Source organism: Lontra canadensis, unplaced genomic scaffold (assembly GCF_010015895.1).
Source record: "Lontra canadensis isolate GAN:19392208 unplaced genomic scaffold, GSC_riverotter_1.0 scaffold110, whole genome shotgun sequence".
NCBI classification, from domain to species: Eukaryota; Metazoa; Chordata; class Mammalia; order Carnivora; family Mustelidae; genus Lontra; species Lontra canadensis.
Genome location: NW_022631104.1, coordinates 778834 through 800432, shown reverse-complemented (window position 1 = coordinate 800432; position 21599 = coordinate 778834). Strand labels below are relative to the sequence as shown.

At 66.7% G+C, this 21599-nt stretch overlaps 1 protein-coding gene across 1 annotated transcript in view; it reads right to left on the bottom strand.

Moving 5' to 3' along the window:
- Nucleotides 1-2229: 2229 nt before the first annotated feature.
- Nucleotides 2230-21599, bottom strand: part of PITPNM3 (PITPNM family member 3) — a 55204-nt gene continuing 35834 nt past the window's right edge. The window contains 16 exon segments of the mRNA XM_032839841.1: nt 2230-2532; nt 3663-3791; nt 5905-6088; nt 8000-8149; nt 8384-8532; nt 8802-8918; nt 10982-11098; nt 13006-13154; nt 13569-13763; nt 14715-14885; nt 15898-16018; nt 16020-16071; nt 17915-18099; nt 18429-18551; nt 18805-18994; nt 21174-21409. Of these exon segments, the coding sequence (XP_032695732.1) occupies nt 2230-2532; nt 3663-3791; nt 5905-6088; nt 8000-8149; nt 8384-8532; nt 8802-8918; nt 10982-11098; nt 13006-13154; nt 13569-13763; nt 14715-14885; nt 15898-16018; nt 16020-16071; nt 17915-18099; nt 18429-18551; nt 18805-18994; nt 21174-21409 (2571 nt within the window).

Genomic DNA, 21599 nt, shown 5'->3' with positions numbered 1-21599 from the left:
GGAGTCGCGGGGAAAGCGGGGGCGGGGGGGCCTCCCGCGCAGAACCCCACTGCGCCTGCGCCCGGCTTCAGCGTCGCCGGCGCGAGTCCTCCGAGCTCAGGACAGGATGAGGGTGGCCTCCTGCCCGGTCCCCCACCCCAGCTCCAGACCAGCGCTCGGAGCCCCGCTCACGGGATGCAGGTTCCCTGCGGGGTCCTGGCGCGGTCTCTGTCTCCATCTCTCTGGCTTCCAGCCCGGGGGTCGCGCAGGACAGAGAAGGCCGAGCTCCCCGGAACGACTGTATCACCCACATCAGTAGTTCCGCGAAAGGGATGGGCGCGGCGTCGCGTGTTCTGGAAACGGTGGAAACGGCTGTGCGCGCGCGCTGCGGCCTCGCGGAGCGCCCCACGGATGGAATGTGGACGGAGAAGTGGCCCCCGCGGACCACCGGGCGGCAGGGCCAGAGCGGGAGCTGCCCGCAGGTGGGGCGGGCGGGGGAGGACACCCTGCAGGTGGGGCGCGCGCGTCTGCCGCGCTGGAAGAGAATCGTGTCCAGGAGTGCGCGGGATGGGGGCTGGGAGCCCGGCCCCCTCCGGTCCCAGCGGGAGGCCTGCTTTGCCCCGCAATTCACAGGGCGGTGCCAGCCCTCCCCGCCAGCAGCCGCTGTCAGGGAGAACGCCGGCCACGCGGGAGCTGTAAGAGGTAGACGCCGAGCGGAAGCGACACGGGGCCCACGTGGGTGCCTGCTGCGGACACAGATGTCTAGGCTCCGGGGCAGCCCGGCAGGGGCGCAGCCCTGTCTGGAGGAGCTGAGCCAGCTCTGGGGCGGCCAGAGGGGGCCCTGAAGCAGGCCACGGCGCCCACGGGGACAGCAGCTGGGGTGCAGAAGACCCAGGTCCCCTGCAGGGGCTCGCAGCAGGATGCCTTGGGCAGGCTCTGAGGGGCCCCCCACTCTGGGAGCCAAGCCCTGCCAACCTCAGAGGATGATCCAGGAGGGTGAGGGCACCAAACCCAGCAGAGTGGCAGGCGGAAGCAAAGAGAATACAACAGTTTGAGCCAAAATCACATGAACCCCCAGAATGCCTGGGTCTCAGCTCTGTGCCCTCCAGGAGCCAAGAGTGAGAATCAGTCTGAGCAGAGGTGGGGAGGGCGAGTCAGATCAGTGCCCTCGGGGGGATGTCCCTGTTCCTAGGACACATGATTTGGGCAGCAGTGGAAAGCAAGCTACCCCATGGAGCAGGGAGCCCTTCCCAGTTTCCCATCCCCATCCCCCTCCCAGGGGCTTCCTGTGAACTGGTGGGGTGCTGGGTGCCCACAAGGGTCCCCCAGAGCCCCCCTCAGGCTGCGTGCAAGGGGCACACCAGGCTTTGTGTAGCTCTAAGTGCAAGACAGCCCAGGAATCAGAAACCCGCACCAGTCTCAGCAGAGAGACCCACCCAATCCCATATGGAAGGCAGGCCTAGAGAGGGCAAGCAGTGGGCTCCAGGTCTCACAGCCAGCCCAGCTGGGCCAGAGCTCATGGCTGCAGCCTCACGGGGGAGGGCGCCAGGCAGGGCCCTGGGAAGAGGAATGACTGTCCTCATGGGCCACAGGAGAATGGTAACAATACCGAAGACAAGACGGGGACTATGGACAACCGCAGGAGGACAGACCGTCAGCACCAGACCCCGACCCCCCAAGGCCCTGGACAGACATTGCAAACACAGGAGGATCCAGGGGATATCCTCTCACTCCCAGAAAGTGGCCACTTGGCCCCAGGAAAGCCAGGAGGCCCAAGACGGTGACCCGGGATGCGACAAGAAGGATGGCGCCAGTGCTGCTCACCCCTCCAGCAGGCAGCCAGAAAGCCGTGCCTGCCAGGGGCCACTGGCCCCCGGTCTGGGGGCTTCTCCCCTCCCTGCCCGGCACCTCCAAAGCCGTGGGAACCCCGCAGGATGGTCAACTCCGTCCAACCCTCCTGCTCCAGGCAGGCCCACTCCCCAGGATCACACCCACACCAGCCCTGACCTGGGCTTGCGGTCACGGGCACCGCACAGGGAGGCAGCCGCGGCTGCACACAGACCCTGGGATCTCCCCCTCGTGGCCCGGGGAGCCCCCCCGGGCATGGCAGGTCCCTCCCCGCTCTGGCTGGACACTGCTGGACAGACACGGGAAGGAAAAAGCAGGAAAAGGCCCATCTCGGGGAGCAGCAGCCCCTCCCAGCCCGCGGGCAGCCGGCAGGGCCCCCCTGCTCTGCACACAGCCCGGCCCTCAGGGCACCGACTCGAACTTGGGGGGCCCGCGTGCCCAGCTGAGCGCGGCCAGGGGCCGCTCGTGGTCCTTGTCAGACTCGGGCTGGCTCTGTGCCCGCTCAGGCTTGGGGTTGGCGGGTGGGTCGGGCTGCTGCACGGACATGGTGCGGCGCAGGTGGTTCCGCTTGCGCAGGAACTCGGGCTGGGCGTGCAGGCCAAAGCTGCCCTTGCGCAGGACCATTCGCGAGTTGTTCTTCTTGGGGCGCGAGCGGTGGCCGGCCTCCAGCACCGCCAGGTGCGCGGCGTAGCCCTCGCTCAGAAACTGCAGGGGCGGGCGGGGGGACAGGCGTCAGGCGGGAGGGGCCCTGTGCTGCCACCGCCAGTGTCACCCCGCACCGCCCTAGCACGGTCTCCAGCTTCGCCGTGGAGCCTGGCGGGAACAGGGAGCTCACCAACGCGCACAGCTCCCTGCCCGGCCTCCGAGCCCTTCCATCTGCACCCGTGGGGCGCACCAGAGCTCCGGATTCTTGATCGGGGTCGGGGGGAGGCCCCCATCCTTGTCGCTTGCCACTGAACCCCCCAAATGCAAGTTTGTCCCATCACCCAGCCCCTACCCCACGGAACTCCATCAGGTCTTGGCCCCCGCAGTGCCCACCCCCCCACTGGGTCCTCAGACCCCAGCTCCCCAGAAAGTGGGCTGCAGACAGCAGCAGCTGCAGGACCAAGCAGAAGAATCTCAGCCCCACTGGGACTCCAGAGTCAGAATCTGCATTGGGTAAGCCCCCAGGACGGGTGTGTGCATCAGAGCCGGAGAAGCCCGCCTCGGTTCCCCCTCTGGGCGGGACACCGTCTCTGACCCGGGTCCCACCCTGGGGGCGCCATCTCTGGCCCGCATCTGCTGGTCGCTGTCACACCCCACGTCCCAGGGGATCATCACCTTCCCTTCAATCCCCTCCTCCTCCAACCTGCTCTCAGTCCCTGGGAGGGCAGCACCTGCCTGCTGACCCGGGCCAGAAAGAGGCTGTGAGCCAGGCCCTGCCTCCCCCGGAAGCTGGGGCCCCTGCTGTCACCCCCGACCTCTGCCGCCATTGCTCCTCAGACCCCAGGCCTTTCCTGAACAAGTCCTTCGCCAAATTCCCGAAAACCAACCCCGCCCCCGTCTTAGCTGTTCCTCCCTAGGGGGCCACCACCTCGTGCTCCTTGTCATGCATTAGGCCTCTACGTTCCCTCTACCCCGCTGGGCTGGATGAGGGGACACCTGAGTCCACCCCCTGCGCCCCACACGGCGCCTGGTCCCGGGCACGTACCCACTAGCGCGGGCGGAACGAATGAAGGGCTACGGACCAGAGAGAAGCATCAGCCGCCTACGCCGCCGCCCCCCTCCCCCGACCGCGCTCCCGCAGGCCCCGCCCAGCCCCACACCCTCCCGCAGGCCCCGCCCAGCCGCCCCACCTGGCACTGGGTCTGGTACTTCTTGGCCGGCCGGCCCACAATAAAGATCTGGGAGGGCGGCAGCCCCAGCACGCTGTAGACCGAGATGTCCTTGGTGGAGCCGTAGGCCGCGCTGATTCTGATGAAACACTGAAACACAGGCCCGGCCGCTTCACCCCGCGCCAGGGCGAGCCCCTGCAGGAGCCGCCCGTTCCGCCCCGTCCTGCACCAAGCCAGCTGCAGGGGAAGTCGGGACCCCAGGGCCTGCGGACCCCACTGGACGGGGCGTCAGGGGACGCGGGGCCAGGACTGGAGGCCCATGCTGTCTGGCCCTGACCCGCAACCTGTGCCGTCCACAGGAGCCTGGACTGCAGTGTCCACCGGCTCCAGGTCTGGCCACCCCTGGAGACGCCCACCCTCACACTGCTCGCTTTGAGCCCCCACTCTGATCCCACCATCGCTGGGGACAGCCCAGCGACCGCCTGGGCCTCCACCCTGCCTTCTTCAAGGATAGTGGCCTCCGGCACTGAACTCAGAACAGCCTCTCTGGGCTCTGAAGGTCCCATCCCCACACCTCGCCCACTACTTTCCTCCCAGTCACTCACAGCTTCAGCCCTCACGGGCCTGGGCCCCTCCTCCTCCCTCACACCGTCCCCAGAACTGCTCCGGGGTCCACCTTCCCACTTCTAGGGGCTAGGGGACCACCTGGCTCTGGTGCCACAGCCTCCTCCTGCCCCCCCAGAAAAACTCTGCCCAAGTCCCACCTCCCACCCTGGCCACCACCAGCCCTGGGGAGGACTGTGCCCCAGCTGTGCCCCAGCTGTGAACCAGCGAGGAGCTTTCTCCGCAGGGAGGGGAACCCCGCCCGGTCCCACTCCTGCTTGCACCTGCACTTGCCAGCAGGGAGTGCACCCCCACCCAACCACCCCTGGGACCTGACCCTTCCCCTGCCAGAGTCCCCGACGGTCCCTGCCATACTCTCCAGCCCCAAGGCCACCCCCTGGATTCGGACCAGCCTCGCCCTTGTTGGCCTCCCCACCTCTCATTTGTCTGACCGTGCAGGGAACTTTCTGCAATGCTTCAGTCACTGCTGCTGCCCGGCTTTCGACCCTTCCATGGCTCACCATTCCCCTCAGCAGAGTTTATGGTCGGCCTGGTTTGCAAGGTTTTCAAGGCTCCTGATGACCTTCAGGACTCTGATGACCTCCAGGCCTCTGGTCCTGCTTGACCTGGGCCTGACCCTGTACACACAAACCTCTGAGAACATCTCAGGCTCCTGTCTACCTCAGTGCCTTTGCACAGGCTGTTTCTTCGGTAAACTCACACTCTCGCTTCAGGACTCAGCTCAGAATGTGCCGCCTCCTAGAAGCCCTCTCTGCCCTCCCCAGGCAAAGCCACATCCGTCCTCCTTGCCAAGAGGCCTGTGCTCATGGTGGACCACGAGGCTGTCAGTTTACCTGTCTTTCTTCCTCTGGATCAGGGACTGGCAGGCCTGGTTGTAAAAGCCCAGACAGTAAGTGTCGTAGGCTCTGCACACTTGTGCCCAGCGTGAGCACCGTGTAAGCAAGGAACACAGACACGCTTGACTACAACGGTGTTTACCGGCACCAAAATCTGCGTTTCCCGTCCTCGTCACACCATGAACCATGATTCTCCTTTGGATTTTCCCCTAACCAACGAAAACTACAAAAACTACATTCTTAGGATGGGTCCACAGACAAAGGCTGTGGGTACCCTGAGCCCTGGGCCGCTCTCCATCAGGGTCTCTCCGAGTACAGAACAGGCCCCGTGTGCTGTGTCTGATGCAGGAGGGAGAGGCAGAGCGTGCTCCTGTCTAAGGAGCTCCCCGGGGACGTTCTGCTGGGGCCTGAGTCCCACCACGAGGACCGCCCCGGCTCACAGTGCCGGAAGGAGAGCAGAGCTCGGTGGCCCGAAGCAGGACCCGGACGGAGCAAAGCAGCCACTGAGGTGTCCACTGAATGAGTAACCAGGCACAGAGACAAGAGTTCAGGCTTGGGGGCAGGAGATAAAGGTGGAAACGTGGGACTCTGGGATTGTGGGCGAGTCACCGAGCCTCAGGGAGCCTGGCTGTCCTCATGGGCCCCCACGGACAGCACCCACCACGCCGAGTTATGCCGGCTCACGGCGAGGTTCACGGATGCGCTCTGCACCCAGGCGTGGGCTGTAGGCGGAGGGCGGAGGGGAGGAGCACACGGCAGCGTCCGGGGTCCAGTCTCGCCCCTGCCCGGCCTCGGGGACTCACCTCCTGCACGAGGTTACGCAGGAAGATGGCCTTCTGCCGCAGGGGGTCGTGCACCAGCCCATCGGAGAAGAAAATCATGCCCTGGGGAAAGTTGTGCTGAGACAGCCAGGAAACCACCCGCTGCTTCTGCATGTCTGGCCGGCCCGTGATGTACAGAATCAGATAGCCCAGGTCCTGCCAGTGCCTGCGGGCGCACGGCACACAGGTCCAACCCCGGAGCCTGCAGCTGCCACGCTCCCCGCCCACCTCTGCCCGGGCCAGACCCACAGCCTGCAGCCCCTACACACCTACCTGTGGCCCCCAGCCCTCCCAGCTTCCCCACCCTCTCCCCTGCAGCCCCCAAGCCCCCAGCCCCCACTCTCCCACCTGCAGCCACCGGCCCCACCAGCCCCCATCCCCTACCTGCAGTCCCAAGCCCCCCCAACCCCACCCTCCCACCCACCTGTGGCCCCCAGCCCCCACCCACTCTCCCACCTGCTGTCCCACCTCCAACCTGCAGCCTCCCTACAGCCCCCCCGCAGAACCCAGCCCCCCCAGCTCCCACCCCCACCCCACAGCCCTCCTGAGGAGACCCCAGGAGAACCAGGGGGAAGGATTCCAAAGTCCCAGAAGTACCAGACATCTCCCAGATGGCCCACAGGCACATGCCCACGATCAAACTGATCCCCACTGCTGCCCCCTCTGCTCCTGTCCCCTTCTCCCAGGGGCCTCTGATGGCACTCACGTTTCCTAACAGAGACAAGCCAGCTCTGCCTGCCCTGCTGTCCCCGCTGTCCCCATGTCCCCCCTTCCCGTCCCTGAGCGCCTCATCTTCCAGCAGGATCTGACCCACCCTCCCCCTCAGCTGGGTTCTCTGCCCTCGCTCACAGCACCCCAACTCCAGCCCAACCTGGGCAGTCCCCCAGGACCCCAGTGTCCATCTGTATAGTGGGGGCATGAGTGGACACTGCCCCAGAGGGCTGTCCTTTGGCCAATAGGGACCAGTCCCAGACACGCCTAGGGAGGTGTGCGGGCGTGGTGTGTGCCACAGGGCAGCTTCCTAGCTATCCTTAATGTGGCTTCACACACCTACCCCCACTGCTCCTTTGGCTCCCCATGTCGTGTCCGAAGGTCTCCCTCCTCTGTGCACCTGGGACCCCCAGCGCTCTGCCCCGAAGTGTCCATCCCCCCCAGCCACACACAGGGCAGCGCTGAGGCCCATAAGCCTTGTGCTCTGTGGCTGACCCATCTCCTGGGCAATTTCTGTGGCTTCCTCTTCTCCTCTCCTCTGCATAACCCTGCCTTTCAGGGCCCCCTCCTCCAGGAAGCCTTCCCAGCTTCCCAAGCAGCACCAGCCCAGCAGGAGAGTGTCCACTGTTGACTTCGCTTGCAGCCGTGCATTTACTGGGCTCGAGAGGTGGCCCCCAGGGAGCCACATGTCCCACATGCATACCTGCACGTGGTCCCTGCCCCTTGAGTCCAGGTGGACCCTGCCACTACGTACAACCCACAGACCACAGTGGGAAGGTCACCTTGACTCCCAAGGCTGGGTCATAAGAAGGCTTGTAGCTTCCCCCTTGGTGCTGAGGAGACCAGCCACGGTGGGGCAACCACGTGGACAGAGAGCAAGCGATCCCCGCCAAGGAACAGGAGCTCACATGAGTACAGAAGCCACGTGGGACCCCAGCCCAGGGGACCGCAGATGAACCCCAGCCCAGACAGCCACCTGGCTGAGAGTCACGGGGACATGTGACAACATCCCGGCAGAGCCCGGGCAGCCCACAGAACCACGAGAAATGGAAAGGCGAACGGTTATTTTTGGCTACTAAACGCAGAGCCCTTTCTCGCAGCCAGACACGCTCCAAATACTCAGATCGCGTCTGGACCATCCTGACCGGGGTCGGAAGCCTGGAGGCCAGGCCTGACCCGCTGCAGGGATGGGCGGACACTGCAAGGGAGCGGGGAGCTGGGGTCCGCGAGCGGCAGGGCGTTTCCAGGGGACCCTGAGTCCCTGAGACCAGGACTTCCCCGCCCAGAGAGCACACGGCCATCTCCCCGGGCTGCAGGCCTCTGCCCCGACCGCAGGACAGCCCCCTTATGGGGAAGGAGCACTCACCGGACGACGTCCACTGCGCCTGGCCGGACCTTGGGGTCACTACCCATGATGGACACGCTGGCGGCGAAGGACCCGTCGATGCTGAACACCACGCACTCCATGCCCCGGGGCAGCACCGTGAGGTAGCTCGTCGCGAAGGTCTGGTCGCCCCTACAAGGCACCTGCCTGCGGTCAGCCGTGCGTCCGAGTCAGCTGTTAGCCTGAGGCCCGAGGTCAGCCTGCAGCTGGGGTCAGAGCTCAGTCTGGGGCCGGGGTCGGAAGGAAGCTGGCTGGCGGCCCCGTCCGTCCTCCTCTCTCCCCACGGACGGGCACAGGCCCGCGGGAGGGTGCCCCGAGGCCTCCACCTCCAGACGGCCCAGCTGGCAGGGCCGTGCGGCGTCTCACCTGACAACCATCTTCACGGGGTAGACGCCGACCCCCAGGCGCCGGGGCCGCGGCACGCTGTACGTGATCCGGCCGCTGCCGTTGGTGATCTCGGTGTCCAGGTGCACCCAGCGGCCCGAGGACGGCTCCGCCATCACCAGGATGTCCACCTGCCCACGGCGGAGGGTCGGGACTCCCTGAAGGCCGGGGTGGGGAGGGCCCAGGGCCCAGGGCCTGGCCGGGGAACTCTCCACCCGCTGCCCCCTCCGCCTAGTGCCCCGCCCGCCTCTCAGACCCACCGGGGTCCCGCCTTTCCCTGGCTCCCCTCTGAGACCTTCTCCCGGCTCCCACCTCCCCCCACAGGCAGTCAGCACCCCCCCCACCAGCCCCCGCCCCTCCTGCCACATGCAGCCCATGAGGGGCAGCGTGGACCCCGTACCTTCTCTCCGGTCAGGGCCACCATGTCAAGGGGCCCGTACATGAAGCGCCCCACCAGGACCTGGGGGCCGTCTTCGGCCGCGATCACATCGTTGGCCCGGTGGTTCGCAGTCACATTCTGGAAGAACAGAGCAGGCTCAGCCGGGGCTGGCTTCTTCCTGACACCGTCCCTGGGATGGCCAGGGTAATGTGTCCCTGCTGCACCATGCCTTCCCGGGAGACCTTCTGAGCCAGGGTCCACGGGACCCTTGAGAAACAGGCCCATGGACCCCAACGCTGTCTTCAGGGACAGACGAGCTCGCTCTGCTCCTGACCGTCCTGCATGGCAGCGGCCGGTCCCCTGACTGTCCTCCTTCCCGGGTCCCGGCTCACATCCCCCAGCCATTTACTGGGACGGGGGGATGGGCCAGAGCGGAGGGAGTGCGTGAGGAGGCCATCGCGTGAGGAGGCCGCGGGAGCCTGCACCACACTCCGGGGCATCCTGGACACCGAGTCATCTCGTCTGTGACCTCCCGCCGTCCCTGTCCTTGCACTTGTGGCTTCTGCTCACCCTGCGGCTCCGAGGCCTCCTGGCCCACCCACCACACCCGGCCTCGCTCCCAGACCTGAATCTCTCAAGCCGGTGACCGTCCCCCTCCAGAGCTCTCCCCACACCTGCCCGGGCTCCCCTCCAACCCTCTTTGGAAAGCACCGTGGACTTGTTGCGCCCAGGGATGCAGTCCCAATCCTGAGCTGACCCCGTGTGAACCTTCTAGCGCGTGTCCCGCTGCTCCCGGCCCAGTCATGGTTCACCCTGGCGCCCCAACTCTGCGTGGCCCAAAGGCCAGCCCAGCACCAGCACCTCGCCAGGAAGCCCTCCGCAGACGGCTCTCCCCCCCTCCCCCACAGGGTCTGCATGCGATTCAGCGGCAGGCCCCTCGTGGAAATGGGTCCCTGCGCTGGGCGCCGGGCACGCGTGGAGGAAGCAGTCAGGATCCTGAGCTAGACACAGTCGCCACAGGTCCCCGCAAGAACACTCGAGGGGGAAGAGTCGATCGTGCAAATAAACCATGGAAGATGCTCGTATTGCCCATCACCGGGGAACGCAGAGCCACGCCACCAGGAGACCCCAGGTGCACTTGCCAGGGCGGCGGGACCCCTCATCGCTGCCCCCCACTCCACAGGGTGCAAAACTGTGCAGTCTCCTCGGAGAAGCTTGCCGGCTCCTCCCACAGACAGACGGCAGCTGCCGCTCCGAGCCACCCTTCCCTGCCGGGTCTGCACCCCCAGAGTGAGAACACGTATCCGCCGAAGGCCGGCAGCATCGCTCCCAGCAGACCAGAACGCCCGGCAGCCGGCGAACAGGTCAACGGGTGTGTCCCTGCGAGGGAGACGGCTCAGCCGCCTGCTTGGCCATGGAGACGCCTGGAACCCGGACGCCCCACAAGAGAAGCCAGACGCGGACGACAGCACGCTGTGTGACCCACACACAGAGGCGGGCGGAATCGACAGACAGTGGCACTGGGGGCGCGGTGCGCTGAGGGGCACGAGCAAGGGGTCTGCCCCCGAGTCCATGAGTGTGTCCCAGAACGGACGGCAGTGAGGTCTGCACATGTCGGTGACCTCGCCGAGGTCCACGGAGCCGTGCAGGTGTACACGTGGTGTCAAACGTGGCTCTGGCTCAATATGTGCGTTCACAAAACCGGCCGGTCCATGCAGCGCCGATCACCTCCTGCCCTCAGGACTGTTCTCAGGGTGCACAGCCGATGTTCCCACCAGACTCGAGGGGCCCACCAGGGCAGGGGCTCTGCCCTAGGCCCCACGCTCCCTGCCGCAGGGGAAACAGTGGCCACGCCCACACTCGAGGACCGTTGGCCGAGTCGGCACGTGCACTTATGCCTCCCAAACTCCTATTCATACTTCAACACCCCGCAGAGGTGACTCTTGCTCACGAAGCCCTGTGCGGCCTGGCCTGAGAGTCCTTTTCTCCGTCTTCTTCCTCTCCCTCTGTCGTGGAAGTACCACAGCAGGCCATGCTCGGGGGGCGAGCCCCACGGTCGTGGGCAGCACTCTGACTCAGGTCACACCTACGGAGGCTACACCTCCAGCGACTCCTCCGGAGCCAGCATCTCCCCACCACCCCAGCTGCCCCTGGAGCCCAGGCCCCCGCGCCCCCGCTCCCGGCGGCCACCATGCACGCACCCGCAGCTTGACCTGAGTCCGCTTGCGGAGCCACTTCTCCCGGGGCTTGGCGGGGCTCAGTGCTGTGGGGTCGAGGCCCGCACTCTCCTTGACGGTCACTGTCTCGTAGCGCATCACCTGATGGACAGCGAGGGAACAGGGCTCCAGGTCAGCCCGGGCCGCCTGGCTCCCTCTGTCTGGGGCGTCAGGCCCACTCCACGGCCTGGGACACTCAGGGGGGCTGGGAGCCCCAGGACCCAGCAGGACCCGGCAGGACCCAGGACCCCAGGTCTCTCAGGGGCTTGGCTGGGGCCCCTTTCGCCCGCTCTGCGCCTTGCTCCCGCCGTGCTCCCCATGCAGCCCTCCTGCTTGGCCCCACCCCACCAGGCGTGTTCTCTAGCCCCCAAAGATGCTGCCTCCAGTGCCCGTCCTGAGGATGGCCTCTGTGCCTCCCAGAACCGTGGCGTCTCTCCGTGGCCCCCACAGTCACACCCCATGAAACACTCACCCCATGCAAGGCTCCCACCCGCCCCACCTCCCTCCTGCACCTGCAGCTGGCAGGCTTGCCCCAGGCCCCAGCACTGTTCTCCAGGAGGCCCCTGACTGCGCCTTGCCCCTGCTCAGAGGCCTGCTCCCCTCCGCTGCTGCCCCGCCCTCCCAGACCGTCCTCCATCCTCTGTCCTCCAGACCCCAGGCTCCCTCCCCAGGGGACTCCCTTTGTATCCGGGGCACGTGACCACAGATCTGGCCTTTGTCCGATTCCACACAGATCTCCTAAATCCTTGCCATCTCCTGAATGCTGAGAGACTGTCCTTTGTTTGTTAGTGAGGGGCATTTGGGCCCCACTTAGGGGGGAGCCGGTGGCCGGGAGAACCCCAGTCCCACCCCTACGGCTGGGGCTGGAGGTCGAATCAGTCAGCAGCAGCCACTGACTTGACCAGTCCTGCTGGGGAGGGAGGTGTCCACGGAAACCCAGAAGGAGGTGGTTTGCAGAGCTTCTGGGTCGTGGACGCATGGAGATTTGGGGACAGTGGTGCTGGGTGGGGCACGGTGGCTCTGCCCTGTCCCGCACGTCGCCCTGAGCCCCTCTTCCACCCACTGTTCCCGAGTCGTGCCCGGCACTCTGACAATCCCATGAGTAAAGGGTTTCTCTGGGGTCTGGGAGCCGCTCTTGTGACCTGATCGAACCCGAGGCAGGCTTGCCGGATGATCTTGTCCAGCCCTGGCGACAGCCTGCACTTGGGGTTCGTTCCTGTGAAGGCTGGCAGCCTGGGGGGGCCAAACCCCCAGCCTGTGGGATCGGACGGGGCCCCCAGGTAGGTGCGCTCAGAGCTGGGCTGCTTTGGCAGACACCCCGCTGGAGGGGGAGAGCTGCCGGGTGTGGGGCAGTGCACATGCGGGAATTGGGGGGCCGTGCCATCACTGGCTTACGTGTCATCCACGTCTGCCCCGAGCTCCAGACCCCAGTCCCTGGCCGGCACCCCCTCCTCCAGGTCCAGACCTCAGACTTGGCTTCCCGCATCCCAGCCTGGCCCTGCTCCTCCCCAAACCTAGAAGCCACCCCCCGGTGCTCCCCTCCGTCACAGCCAGCGGCCCCTGGCACCGCACGCCAGCCCCCGGCTGCCGTCCCCCAGTTGGGCTCCCAGGCTGGCCTCACAGCGGGGCTCCAGCTCCCTGGCCCACCAAGCAGCAGACACGGGTTCCCCCTGACAAGTCCCGTCGGCGGGTCGCCCTCCCTTGCCCAAGCCCAGCCGTGGCTTCTCGTGGACACGGGCGCCCCCGGCTCCCAGCCTCTCTAAGGACACCGAGGCCCTTGGAGGAGCAGCCATTGACCACTCATCTCCGTGTCAGAAGACAGGGACGTCCTCCCAGGTACTCTCTCCTGCGTTTTCTAGAAAGCACCGACCTGAAGCCCGTGCTCGTCCCGCGACCCACTGCCTGACCGCATGACCCGGGCCTGGCTGACAGCTCCGGAGCCCAGGGTGGCCAGCAAGGTAGCCCTCCCCCATGCGCCAGGATGGGCCCTCCGGGAAGGGGCGCCGCACCTGTCTCAGGATGAAGGCCACCACGTCCGTGGACTCCCAGTAGCTGGCGTGGAAGAGGTGTGGCAGGGCCACCGTGGGGAAGGCTGTCAGGACGTCGGGGCAGTACAGGGCGTAGTCGATGCGCCTGGCGCCCCACCACCTGGCTGTGACTGTGGGCCCGACAGTGGGGTCAGGACAGAGTGGCCTGTTTGGGTCCCGACTGACCCACAGGGCTGTGTGGGCCCAAAGCACTGAGCCCCCAGCCTCCTGCAGCCCCTCGCCCACCTGCCCCCAGGGCGGGGGCTGCACATGGGTCCCTGGCGGTGGGCGCCGGCCCCGCAGAGACGTCCGCTCTCATCCCGGGATGCAGGGACGCCCAGTGTGGAGACGGAACGCCGGGGAGAGGACTCGGGCTGGGGTTGAGGTCAGTCTAGGCCAGGGCTCGGTCCACAGGGCCCTGTCCAGGCCCAGAGCTCAGGGCTCAGTCTGGACTTCCTCTGCGGCTCCTGACCTGCCCTCTACAGCTGCCCTGGGGAGGCCCCCTCGACTTCTGACCAGGCGGGGCCCTGAGGACCTTCACTCACCGTGGGAGGCACCCACTGGTGCCAGGCTGTCCGAGGACGCCGAGCTCTCACTATGGGAGCTGTCCTGGCTCGTCCTCCGTTCCGGCTGCTGGGCCCGCAGGCCCTGGGGAGACGAGGAGGGGGCATCCGGAAGCGGCGGGCTGTCCCGTGAGCTGCCTTCCAGGAAGAGGGGGCTGTGGGCACGCAGGGCATCCGCTGCGGGGGTAACATCAGAGTCGGGGCGTGGTCCTGTGTCCCCCAGCCCGTACCACCCACCCCTTGGGGCCCCCGATGGGCCTTCTGCACCCCCGACCTCTTCTAAGGCGCAGGTCGTGCAGGCACAAGCTGTGGAGCACGGGCTGAGGTCACAGGTGACCCGGAACCACGTGCTCTCTCATACAAATGCCTCCCTGGACCGCGTGGGCCCGCATGGCTCTCCAGCCCGGGGCAGGAACACACACTCGAAGGTTCACGGGGGCTGGTGCGGACCCACTTCTGTCAGTGGGAGCTCCTGACTGCGAGGACTTTTGGAAATTAAGTTTCTGTTACAGATCAGGGCTGGGACTGGTTTTTAAGCCTGAACCAACTGCAGGCCCAGCAGCTCCCCCCGACCTGGTCCAGAGCTCAGAACAGGCTCCAGCCAGACTTCCTCACCTGGGCCGCCGCCCAACCCAGGCCTCCCTGCCCCTGACTGGCTCACCCCACTCGAGCCCCAGAGGTCACTGGCCCTCCCCCAGCCGCCGTGTCCCTGCTCCCCCTGCAAAGTTCCTCTGGATCCCCATCCTACAGCTCGTCCCCACCTGTCCCAGTGCCATGGTCCAAGGCCCCCTGTTGCGTGATGCCCACCAGGCTGGGACACTCCCGGACCTGCTCCTCCAGCGTCAGCACCCAGCGTGGACCCCTGGACTTGCAGTCCGGGCCGGCAGCTCGGGCCGTATGCTGGCGCCAGCTGCGGGAAGCCATCGGCGTGCAGGGCCTGAGCCCCCTGTCTCCTCCCGCAGAGCAGGTGCACACCTCCGGGGGCTGGGAAGGCAGGCGAGGCGGCTGCTTCCCCCACCGCCTGTCTGTCTAGAGCCTGCAGACCTGCTCTGCAGGGGCTGGTCCCCCTTCGGCAAGCTGGTGGGGCCAGCCCGGGGCCCGGCACGCTCGCACACCCCGCGAGCCTACCCAGGAGGAGGGACTGTCCGTCGCCCAGCGGGAACCTCTGGTAGCGGGGCACGCTGACCGGCGGCACCAGGTGGAACTTGGGCTCCAGCAGGGGCTCCAGCCGTGAGGCCGAGGGGTCGGCACAGTGGAAGAAGCTGTACACCTGGCCACAGGCAGGGCGCACGTGGAGGCCTGCAGGTGAGAGGGCGCACGGGGCCCTTCTAGTTCCCGCCCCCCGAGTGCAGTTTCCAGTCGCCCACTCCTGCTCGGGAACCTGCCATGGCCCCGACGACCCACAGGAGCACAGCCGCCACTCTGAGTCCGGCGCTCAAGGCCGATCTGCCCCCCGCCCCCCAGGAGCGGCAGCAGGCGCCCAGCGCAGCGGCTCCCCTGTGGCGTCCCTCTCTCCCAGTGTCCTTGCTCAGGCAGCCCCCCTGCCCGCCCCCCCCGCCGGCTCTCTCCTGGTCAGACTCCGGCGAACCCATCCCGCTCTCACGTAGCCGCTTCCTGGCTGCAGGGCAGACGGGGTCCCTCACTGTGGTCAGCGGCCCCCTCCCCAGCGGCCCAGCCCCCAGGCTCCAGTGGCCAGAGCGGCAGAACACTCCTCCCGCAGACCAGCAGGCGTCTCCACTGAGGCTCCCCGTCCGCCAGGCTCAGAGGACTGGCCGCTCCAGTGTCCAGGAGCCCTAGGTTTCCTTGGCAACGCCGAGGGCGCCCACGGGATTCTGCCTCACCCCCAGCCCGCTCTGAGCAGGCCTCCCCCCTTCTCTTCTGTCCCATTGGGTGCACGTCGGGGGAGCGCTGCTGTAAAAGGAGTTTGGGAAGTCCCGGAGTGTGGACCCTTGAGGTGCCCTAGCCTCTGGGACTCCCCGAGCCCCTGTGACAGCACTGGTTGGAGCAGGTCGTGTGCTGTAGGCCAGTGTGGGGGGGCAGCTGTCCCAAGCTGGGGGCCCCGGGTGTGCTGACCAGCTGCCGCAGGCCTGTGAGCCTGCACGCCGGGGAAGGAGGGCAGCGGGGAGCAGACATGGCGTCTCTGAACAGGGGTGTGAGAGCCCCCTGCGCCTTTGCCCCATCAGGGGACACGGCCGTCTCCCCCAACTCCATCCCCCCGCTCTCCCTGTGCCCCACCCTCTACCCCAGATGGAGGACCTGATGGCTGCTGCAGACACACAAAGCCCCTCGGGCCACAGCCCAGGCCACCCACCGTCCAGCCCGGGCAGCACCGTCCTCCGCATGGCCAGGACCAGGCCCAGGGGCGAACCGAAGAGGAAGAAGTCGGACACGTCGAAGTCCAGGCGGCCCAGGCTGACCTCAGGTGGCTGGGACGCCCTGGGCGCGGGGGGGCTCGGCCTCGTCCTTCAGCACGCTGGAGTGGATGCTGTCCCGGGGAGGGAGAGAGCCAGGAGGGCCATTAGGGACTGCGTGCGGGCTGAGCGGGAAGAGCCCGGCCTTCCGTGTCTGCACTGGCTCCGTACCGGCTGCCACGGCCCGCCCGCGTGTCCTCTGAGGGCCAGGTGGGAGGCTTTGGGGGCCATCAGCCCTCCACCTAGGGGGCTCCGGTGCCGGGGCCGGCGGGCAGCCAGAAGCGACTCTCAGACAAACGCACACGGCCACCCTCTGACAGCACTGTATTTCCCCAGCGGGGCCAAGAACCTCGGAGTCCCAAGCACCCCGCACGTGGGCAGTGCCGCCCCATGGTGCCGGCTCTGTGGGGAGGCCTGGCCGGCACACACGGCCCCAGGGGGCGTTAGCCCCACTTTACAGCCGGCAGACCAGGTGCAGCCAGCTGTCACCTCCCTCCCCTGCAGCCTGCGGGGAAAGGAGGCGGAGAAAACCCCACAAATCCCAACCAGTCCCACCCCAGGCACCGCTGCCCCTTGGAGCCCAGGCCGACACCCTGTTGGGCACGGGAGTGCACCACTGGGACGGACGGACCGTAGAGCCGGGGGCCTCCTGACCCGCCAGCTGGGCTGGAAGCGCAGCTCAGAGTTTAAGACCACCCAGGGGCCCCCGATCTAGGCATTGGTTAATGGCACGCAGATTCAGCCAGAACCCTTGAGGTGGACGTCCGAGGGGATTTTGGAGGTCACAACGGGACCAGTGCCGGTGAGCGGCCTGCCCTCTGCGAGCGAGCGTCCGGGAGCTGGATCTGAAGGCCGGGGCTCCCCTCTGTGCACCGCGAGCCTCTCATGGTGAGGACGGCGCTGGGGCTGGGCGGTCCATGTAGGGGAACCAGACGGTCCCTACCATACACCAGCTACGTCACTGCCCGAGAGACGGCCATCCATCCGTCCCCACGGCACAGAGCAAAGCCACCGACCGCTTCCCACTCTCCAGATCCGGGCCCTCCTAAAGGGGTGAACCGGGAAGGTCATGTTTCACCTCACAACCTGGACATGAGCTGCGTTACAGTCTGAGCCTCGGCGACGCGGAGCCTTTGCTCCAGCCGAGTCCCCTCCGGGAGGGCGCCTGGGACACAGCCCTGACCCACGGGACCATCTTCGCACAGGGAGGGTCACCGGGGCTCTGCCTGCAAGTCCCAAGAACTGGGAGAAGCCCTGGATTCGAGTCCTGCGATGAGGTGAAGCATCCTCACTGATAAAATACTCCCCGTGGAGAACCCTCTGACTACTTATCATGCGGGGAAAGCCAGGAACGGTCGCGAGACAAGGGGTTTTGTCCAAGTAAACCGGTATGGGAAGCACGTGAACGGTCCACGCAGAAAGGAGGGCCTCGGACACGCCCAGAGCAGGTCTGCTTTGCAGAGTCTGTGATGACCTCGCCAGACCGGTCACGGTAAGAAAGGGGGCAGGAAGCAGAGGGAACAGAGGCCGGGGCGCCCCTCCCCGCGTGGGTCAGCACCGGTCTATGTCCTGAGTGCAGGCGCAGGCGACTCACGGAGCTCTGGGCAGGAGGCAGCGCCCTGGGGCCTGGGGGCCAAGATGCGGGCCGTGTGACCCTGGGAACTCCCCCGTGGGGGCCTCTGTGGCCCTCGGGGGAATACGGAGAGCACACTCCTGGAGCGGCTCCCGAAATACACCCCATCTGCTCTCGGACCACGTCCTCAGAACCGTCGGCGAGGCAGGGGGCAGCGAGGCCCGGGGAGGGGGCCGTGCTGTCCCGGGTCCCTGCTGGTCCGGAGCGGAGCAGGGACAGGGCACAGGCCACCTCCGAGGCCGGGTCCCCTCTGCAGCGGACACGGAGCGAGAAGGGGCGCTCACCTCGACAGGAAGGTGTGATGCTGGGCGACGGCCTCACAGTCGTAGGTGGATGAGTCGCTCTGTTTCCGTGGCAACGGCCTCTGGGGCCCCTCGTCCTCGGGCGCGCTGGACACGTCGATGCTGCTCCTGCTGAGGCGCTTGCTGCCAGCCAGACCGCACGCCTCGCTCACCACGACTGGGCTGTCCTTTGGGGCCACGCAGAGGACAGAAGGACACTGCTGCCACCGGAGACGCCACCGGAGACGCCAAGCCCTCTGTCCTGAGATGTGCTGGGGGCGCGCTCCCGCGGGAGCCAGCCGGCAGCAACGGGTGGGTGTCAGGCGCGGGCGACCCCTGGGACTATAGACCCAGCCTGCGCCGAGCCCCAGTCCCGTAGGGCCGCGAAGCCACGCCACCCAGGCGAGTCACCTCGGATACGTGCGCAGGGCCGACATCACCTCCCCCAGTAGAGGCCCCTCCCAGGGCCAGAGCCCCGGCCTGTCCCCCCACCCTGTCCCCACCGTCCGGCCCGCACCTGTGTGCTGCTGATGCTCCCCTTCCGGCTGCTGCTGCCCGGGCTGTCCCCCGAGGGCCCTGCGCTGTAGCAGATGGCGTCGAAGGCCAGGAGGCCCCCCACACAGTCCCCGATGAGACACACCTGGAGAAGACACAGCTGGGACCAAGGCCTGCCCACTGCTGACCCTGCACTCCCTACCCAGCCAGAGCACCGGGCGCCTGTCCACAGGAGAGGAGAGAGCCTGTCTCGGTGAGACATGACAGAGCCCACCGGGGGACAGATGCTCAGGCTGCAGTCACGGTTGGCCTGAGGACAGCTCAGGCCAGGGTGCTGCAGGGGTCAGACTCAGGCCTGGGTCGGGCTAGGGCAGGGCAGGTCGGGGAGGTCGTCCTACCTGCCCACTGAAGCCAATCCCATCCGGAGACTTGAGGAACTCCGCGTAGACCTGGTTGGCCCGCTCAATGACAGTCGCCACCGCGTCCTGGTAGCGCGGGGAGGAGATGGCCAGCAGGGGCAGGGCAGCCAGAGGGACGTGGTCCTGGCTGTTGCCGAGGCCGCCGTCATCGTGGCTGTAGGGGTTCAGGCTGCAGACAGGGTCAAGGGAAGCCCAGCCAGTCTCAGGCAGGGGCCGGTGTGGGGCTGCACACTGGGCAGAAGGGAGCACAGGCACGAGCCGGCCATGGTTAGGCCCCTGCTTGGGGCTCTAGGGGAGGGGCTGAGTGAGAGCCAGAGGAAACAGGGCACAGGCAGGGGACTTGGGGGCAGACTGCGCTGACTCCCCTGTGTGCTGTCCTGACTCCGCCCGCGCCAGCCTGGGATGTGGGCCTGGGGTCTCCTGGGACAGCTGCCTTCCCCTGCCCTCTTCTACTGAGCCCCAAGGGACACCCCCACTGTGGGGAAGCCACCTGGTATGGACTGAGGAGGGGGTACATATCATTAGAGCAGACTTCCTAGAGGAGGCGGACTTTGGACTAGGTCTCAAGGAAGGGTTCAGGGATGCTAGGAAGGAGAAAGGAGAGTCTTCTAGGCGTGGGGTCCCGTGTCAGCCACTGCTTGGAGATGGGCACACAGCTGCACACGTGACCTGTGTCCATCCTTCTCGGGAGAGGGTCACAGCCTTTGTGGCCCTTGTGAAAGGCGGGATCCCAGAAAGGACTAAGAAACCCTGCCCTACAGCATCTCCACAGCCAGTGGACAGTCCGGCACTTTCGTTTCCCTGCTTCCCCTCCAGCGAGTCCCTCCATCTGTGCATGGCTCAGACCCCTCTGGGACCAGATCCCAGCTCCTGCCCCAGCCCACACCCCCACCCGGCCAACCTCTGTCCCCTGGCATGTCAGGCCTCACTGGGCAGAGGACCAGCCCTCTGCCCACGGCCTGAGCTCAGGCTGACGAACCCACTGGGGACCGCACAGGAAGCAGGACAGGCGACCGGGCTCAGGGTTTCCTGAGCAGGTGGCAGAGCCCTCGTGGAGGGCAAGGCTGGCCTCACGGCCATTCCTCATCTCCAAAGAACACAAATTAGAGGAAACAGGCCTCAATTGCTCCCCGAGAGATTTTAATTAGCCGAGTAAGAGCTCCTTCCCGGCAGTGCCTGGTGTGATGGACGGCCCGGTGAGGAGCCGCCTGGGGAGCGAGGCTGTCCCCACCCTCCCCTCGAGCTGTCGGGCCATCCATCTTCCTGGTGATCAGGCCAGGGCTGGCTGACCCAGTTCTGGAGGTCAGCCGTCTGGCGGGCGAGGGCCCGGGGTCCCGAGATCGATTACAGGGGACACGGTAGCTCCTGAGGGCTAGAGCGGGGAAGAGCCTGTTTCCCAAGTCCCACTGCAGAGCAGGTGCCCAGGGCAGCTGTGCCACAGGCAGAGTCCAGGGCTCCTCCCCTCCCGACAACGGGGGCCCCAGGGCTGAGCCCCGGGGCCCTGCATTTGGCAAGAATCATGTCCGGTCAGGGAACTACTGACTCAAGCCGTCCCTCCTTCCAGCTTGAACGGAGACCTGCCCTGTGTGTCCCGTGACCACAGGTGGGTCAGCAAGGAGGTTGCTCGGGTCCTGAAGGCAGAGGAGACTTTCCCGTGTCTCAGAGGGAACAGTGGGCCCCGCACACCCTGCTCTCCCCCCCAGGGACCAGGGGCAGGTCCGGACGAAGACCCCAGGCCCAGCAAATGCACTGCCTCACCCCCTCCAGCCGGGGTCTCTGCAGCGTCCCCCACCTGGCCCAGTCCATGGGATGCACTGTCCCCCCCAAGGACAAAGCTAGGTCACAGCTGACCCCTTGCTCTGCCTGCTGCACCAGCATGCGGGACCCTCACGGTCTCCTGCAGGAACTTGGGGCACGATTGTCCACATCATACAAATGAGGACACTGGGACAGGGCCATCCCCTGGGTCCTCCCCGGGCGTCCGTGGGGCCCGGCGCCTGCCCACTGGGCTCTGACTATGTGGCTCAAAAGCAAGGCTGCCCAGGTTTGACTCCCAGCTCCAGGGGCCGGGTACCCCCAGGGGAACTGGCTTCGCCTCTTGGGGCCTCGGCGTCCTCCCCTGGGCCAGGAGACCGGCGTCTAGCGAGCCCCAGGAGCAGGTCTGCAGCATCGAGGGGGTCAGGCAGAGGAGCTTGTGCTGCACGGCTGTGCAGGGCTCTGGACTCCCACTGACCACTTCTCAGCCCTGTGCCCGTGGTTGCTCAGGACCTGATGCCCCCAGGGCCCCTCCATGTCATCCCCACCAACCCCCCCACCTCTCCGAAAGGGCAGGAAGGACGTAGACTCACTTAGAGACGAGGGAGAAGGCGTCAGAGCAGACAGCAGGGCAGGGCACGAACTTGATGAGGATGTGGCCCAGGGCCGCTGGGAAGTGGGCTCGCGTGACCTTCTCTAGCACCGACCCGAAGGTGTGGATGTCGGCCGCCTTGCAGGATGGGTCCCCCACGCCCGTGTCCAGGATGCTCCCTCCGTGCAGCACCAGCAGGAGGACGTGCGTCTTGCAGGAGCGCTGTGGGCAGCCTTCCTGAGAAGGACACGGGTGGGGATAGACAGGAGGCAGGGACGCGCCATCGCACACACAGCTGTGGCTGGCCTGTCTCAGCTCCCCGAGTGGTGGGACCTCCTGGGCATTCTGAGGGTGGCACAGGGGCAGCAGGCTGGCCAAGCCCCTGTTATCAGGGCGGGGAGGGTCCCTTGAGACCTTTCTTGTTCCC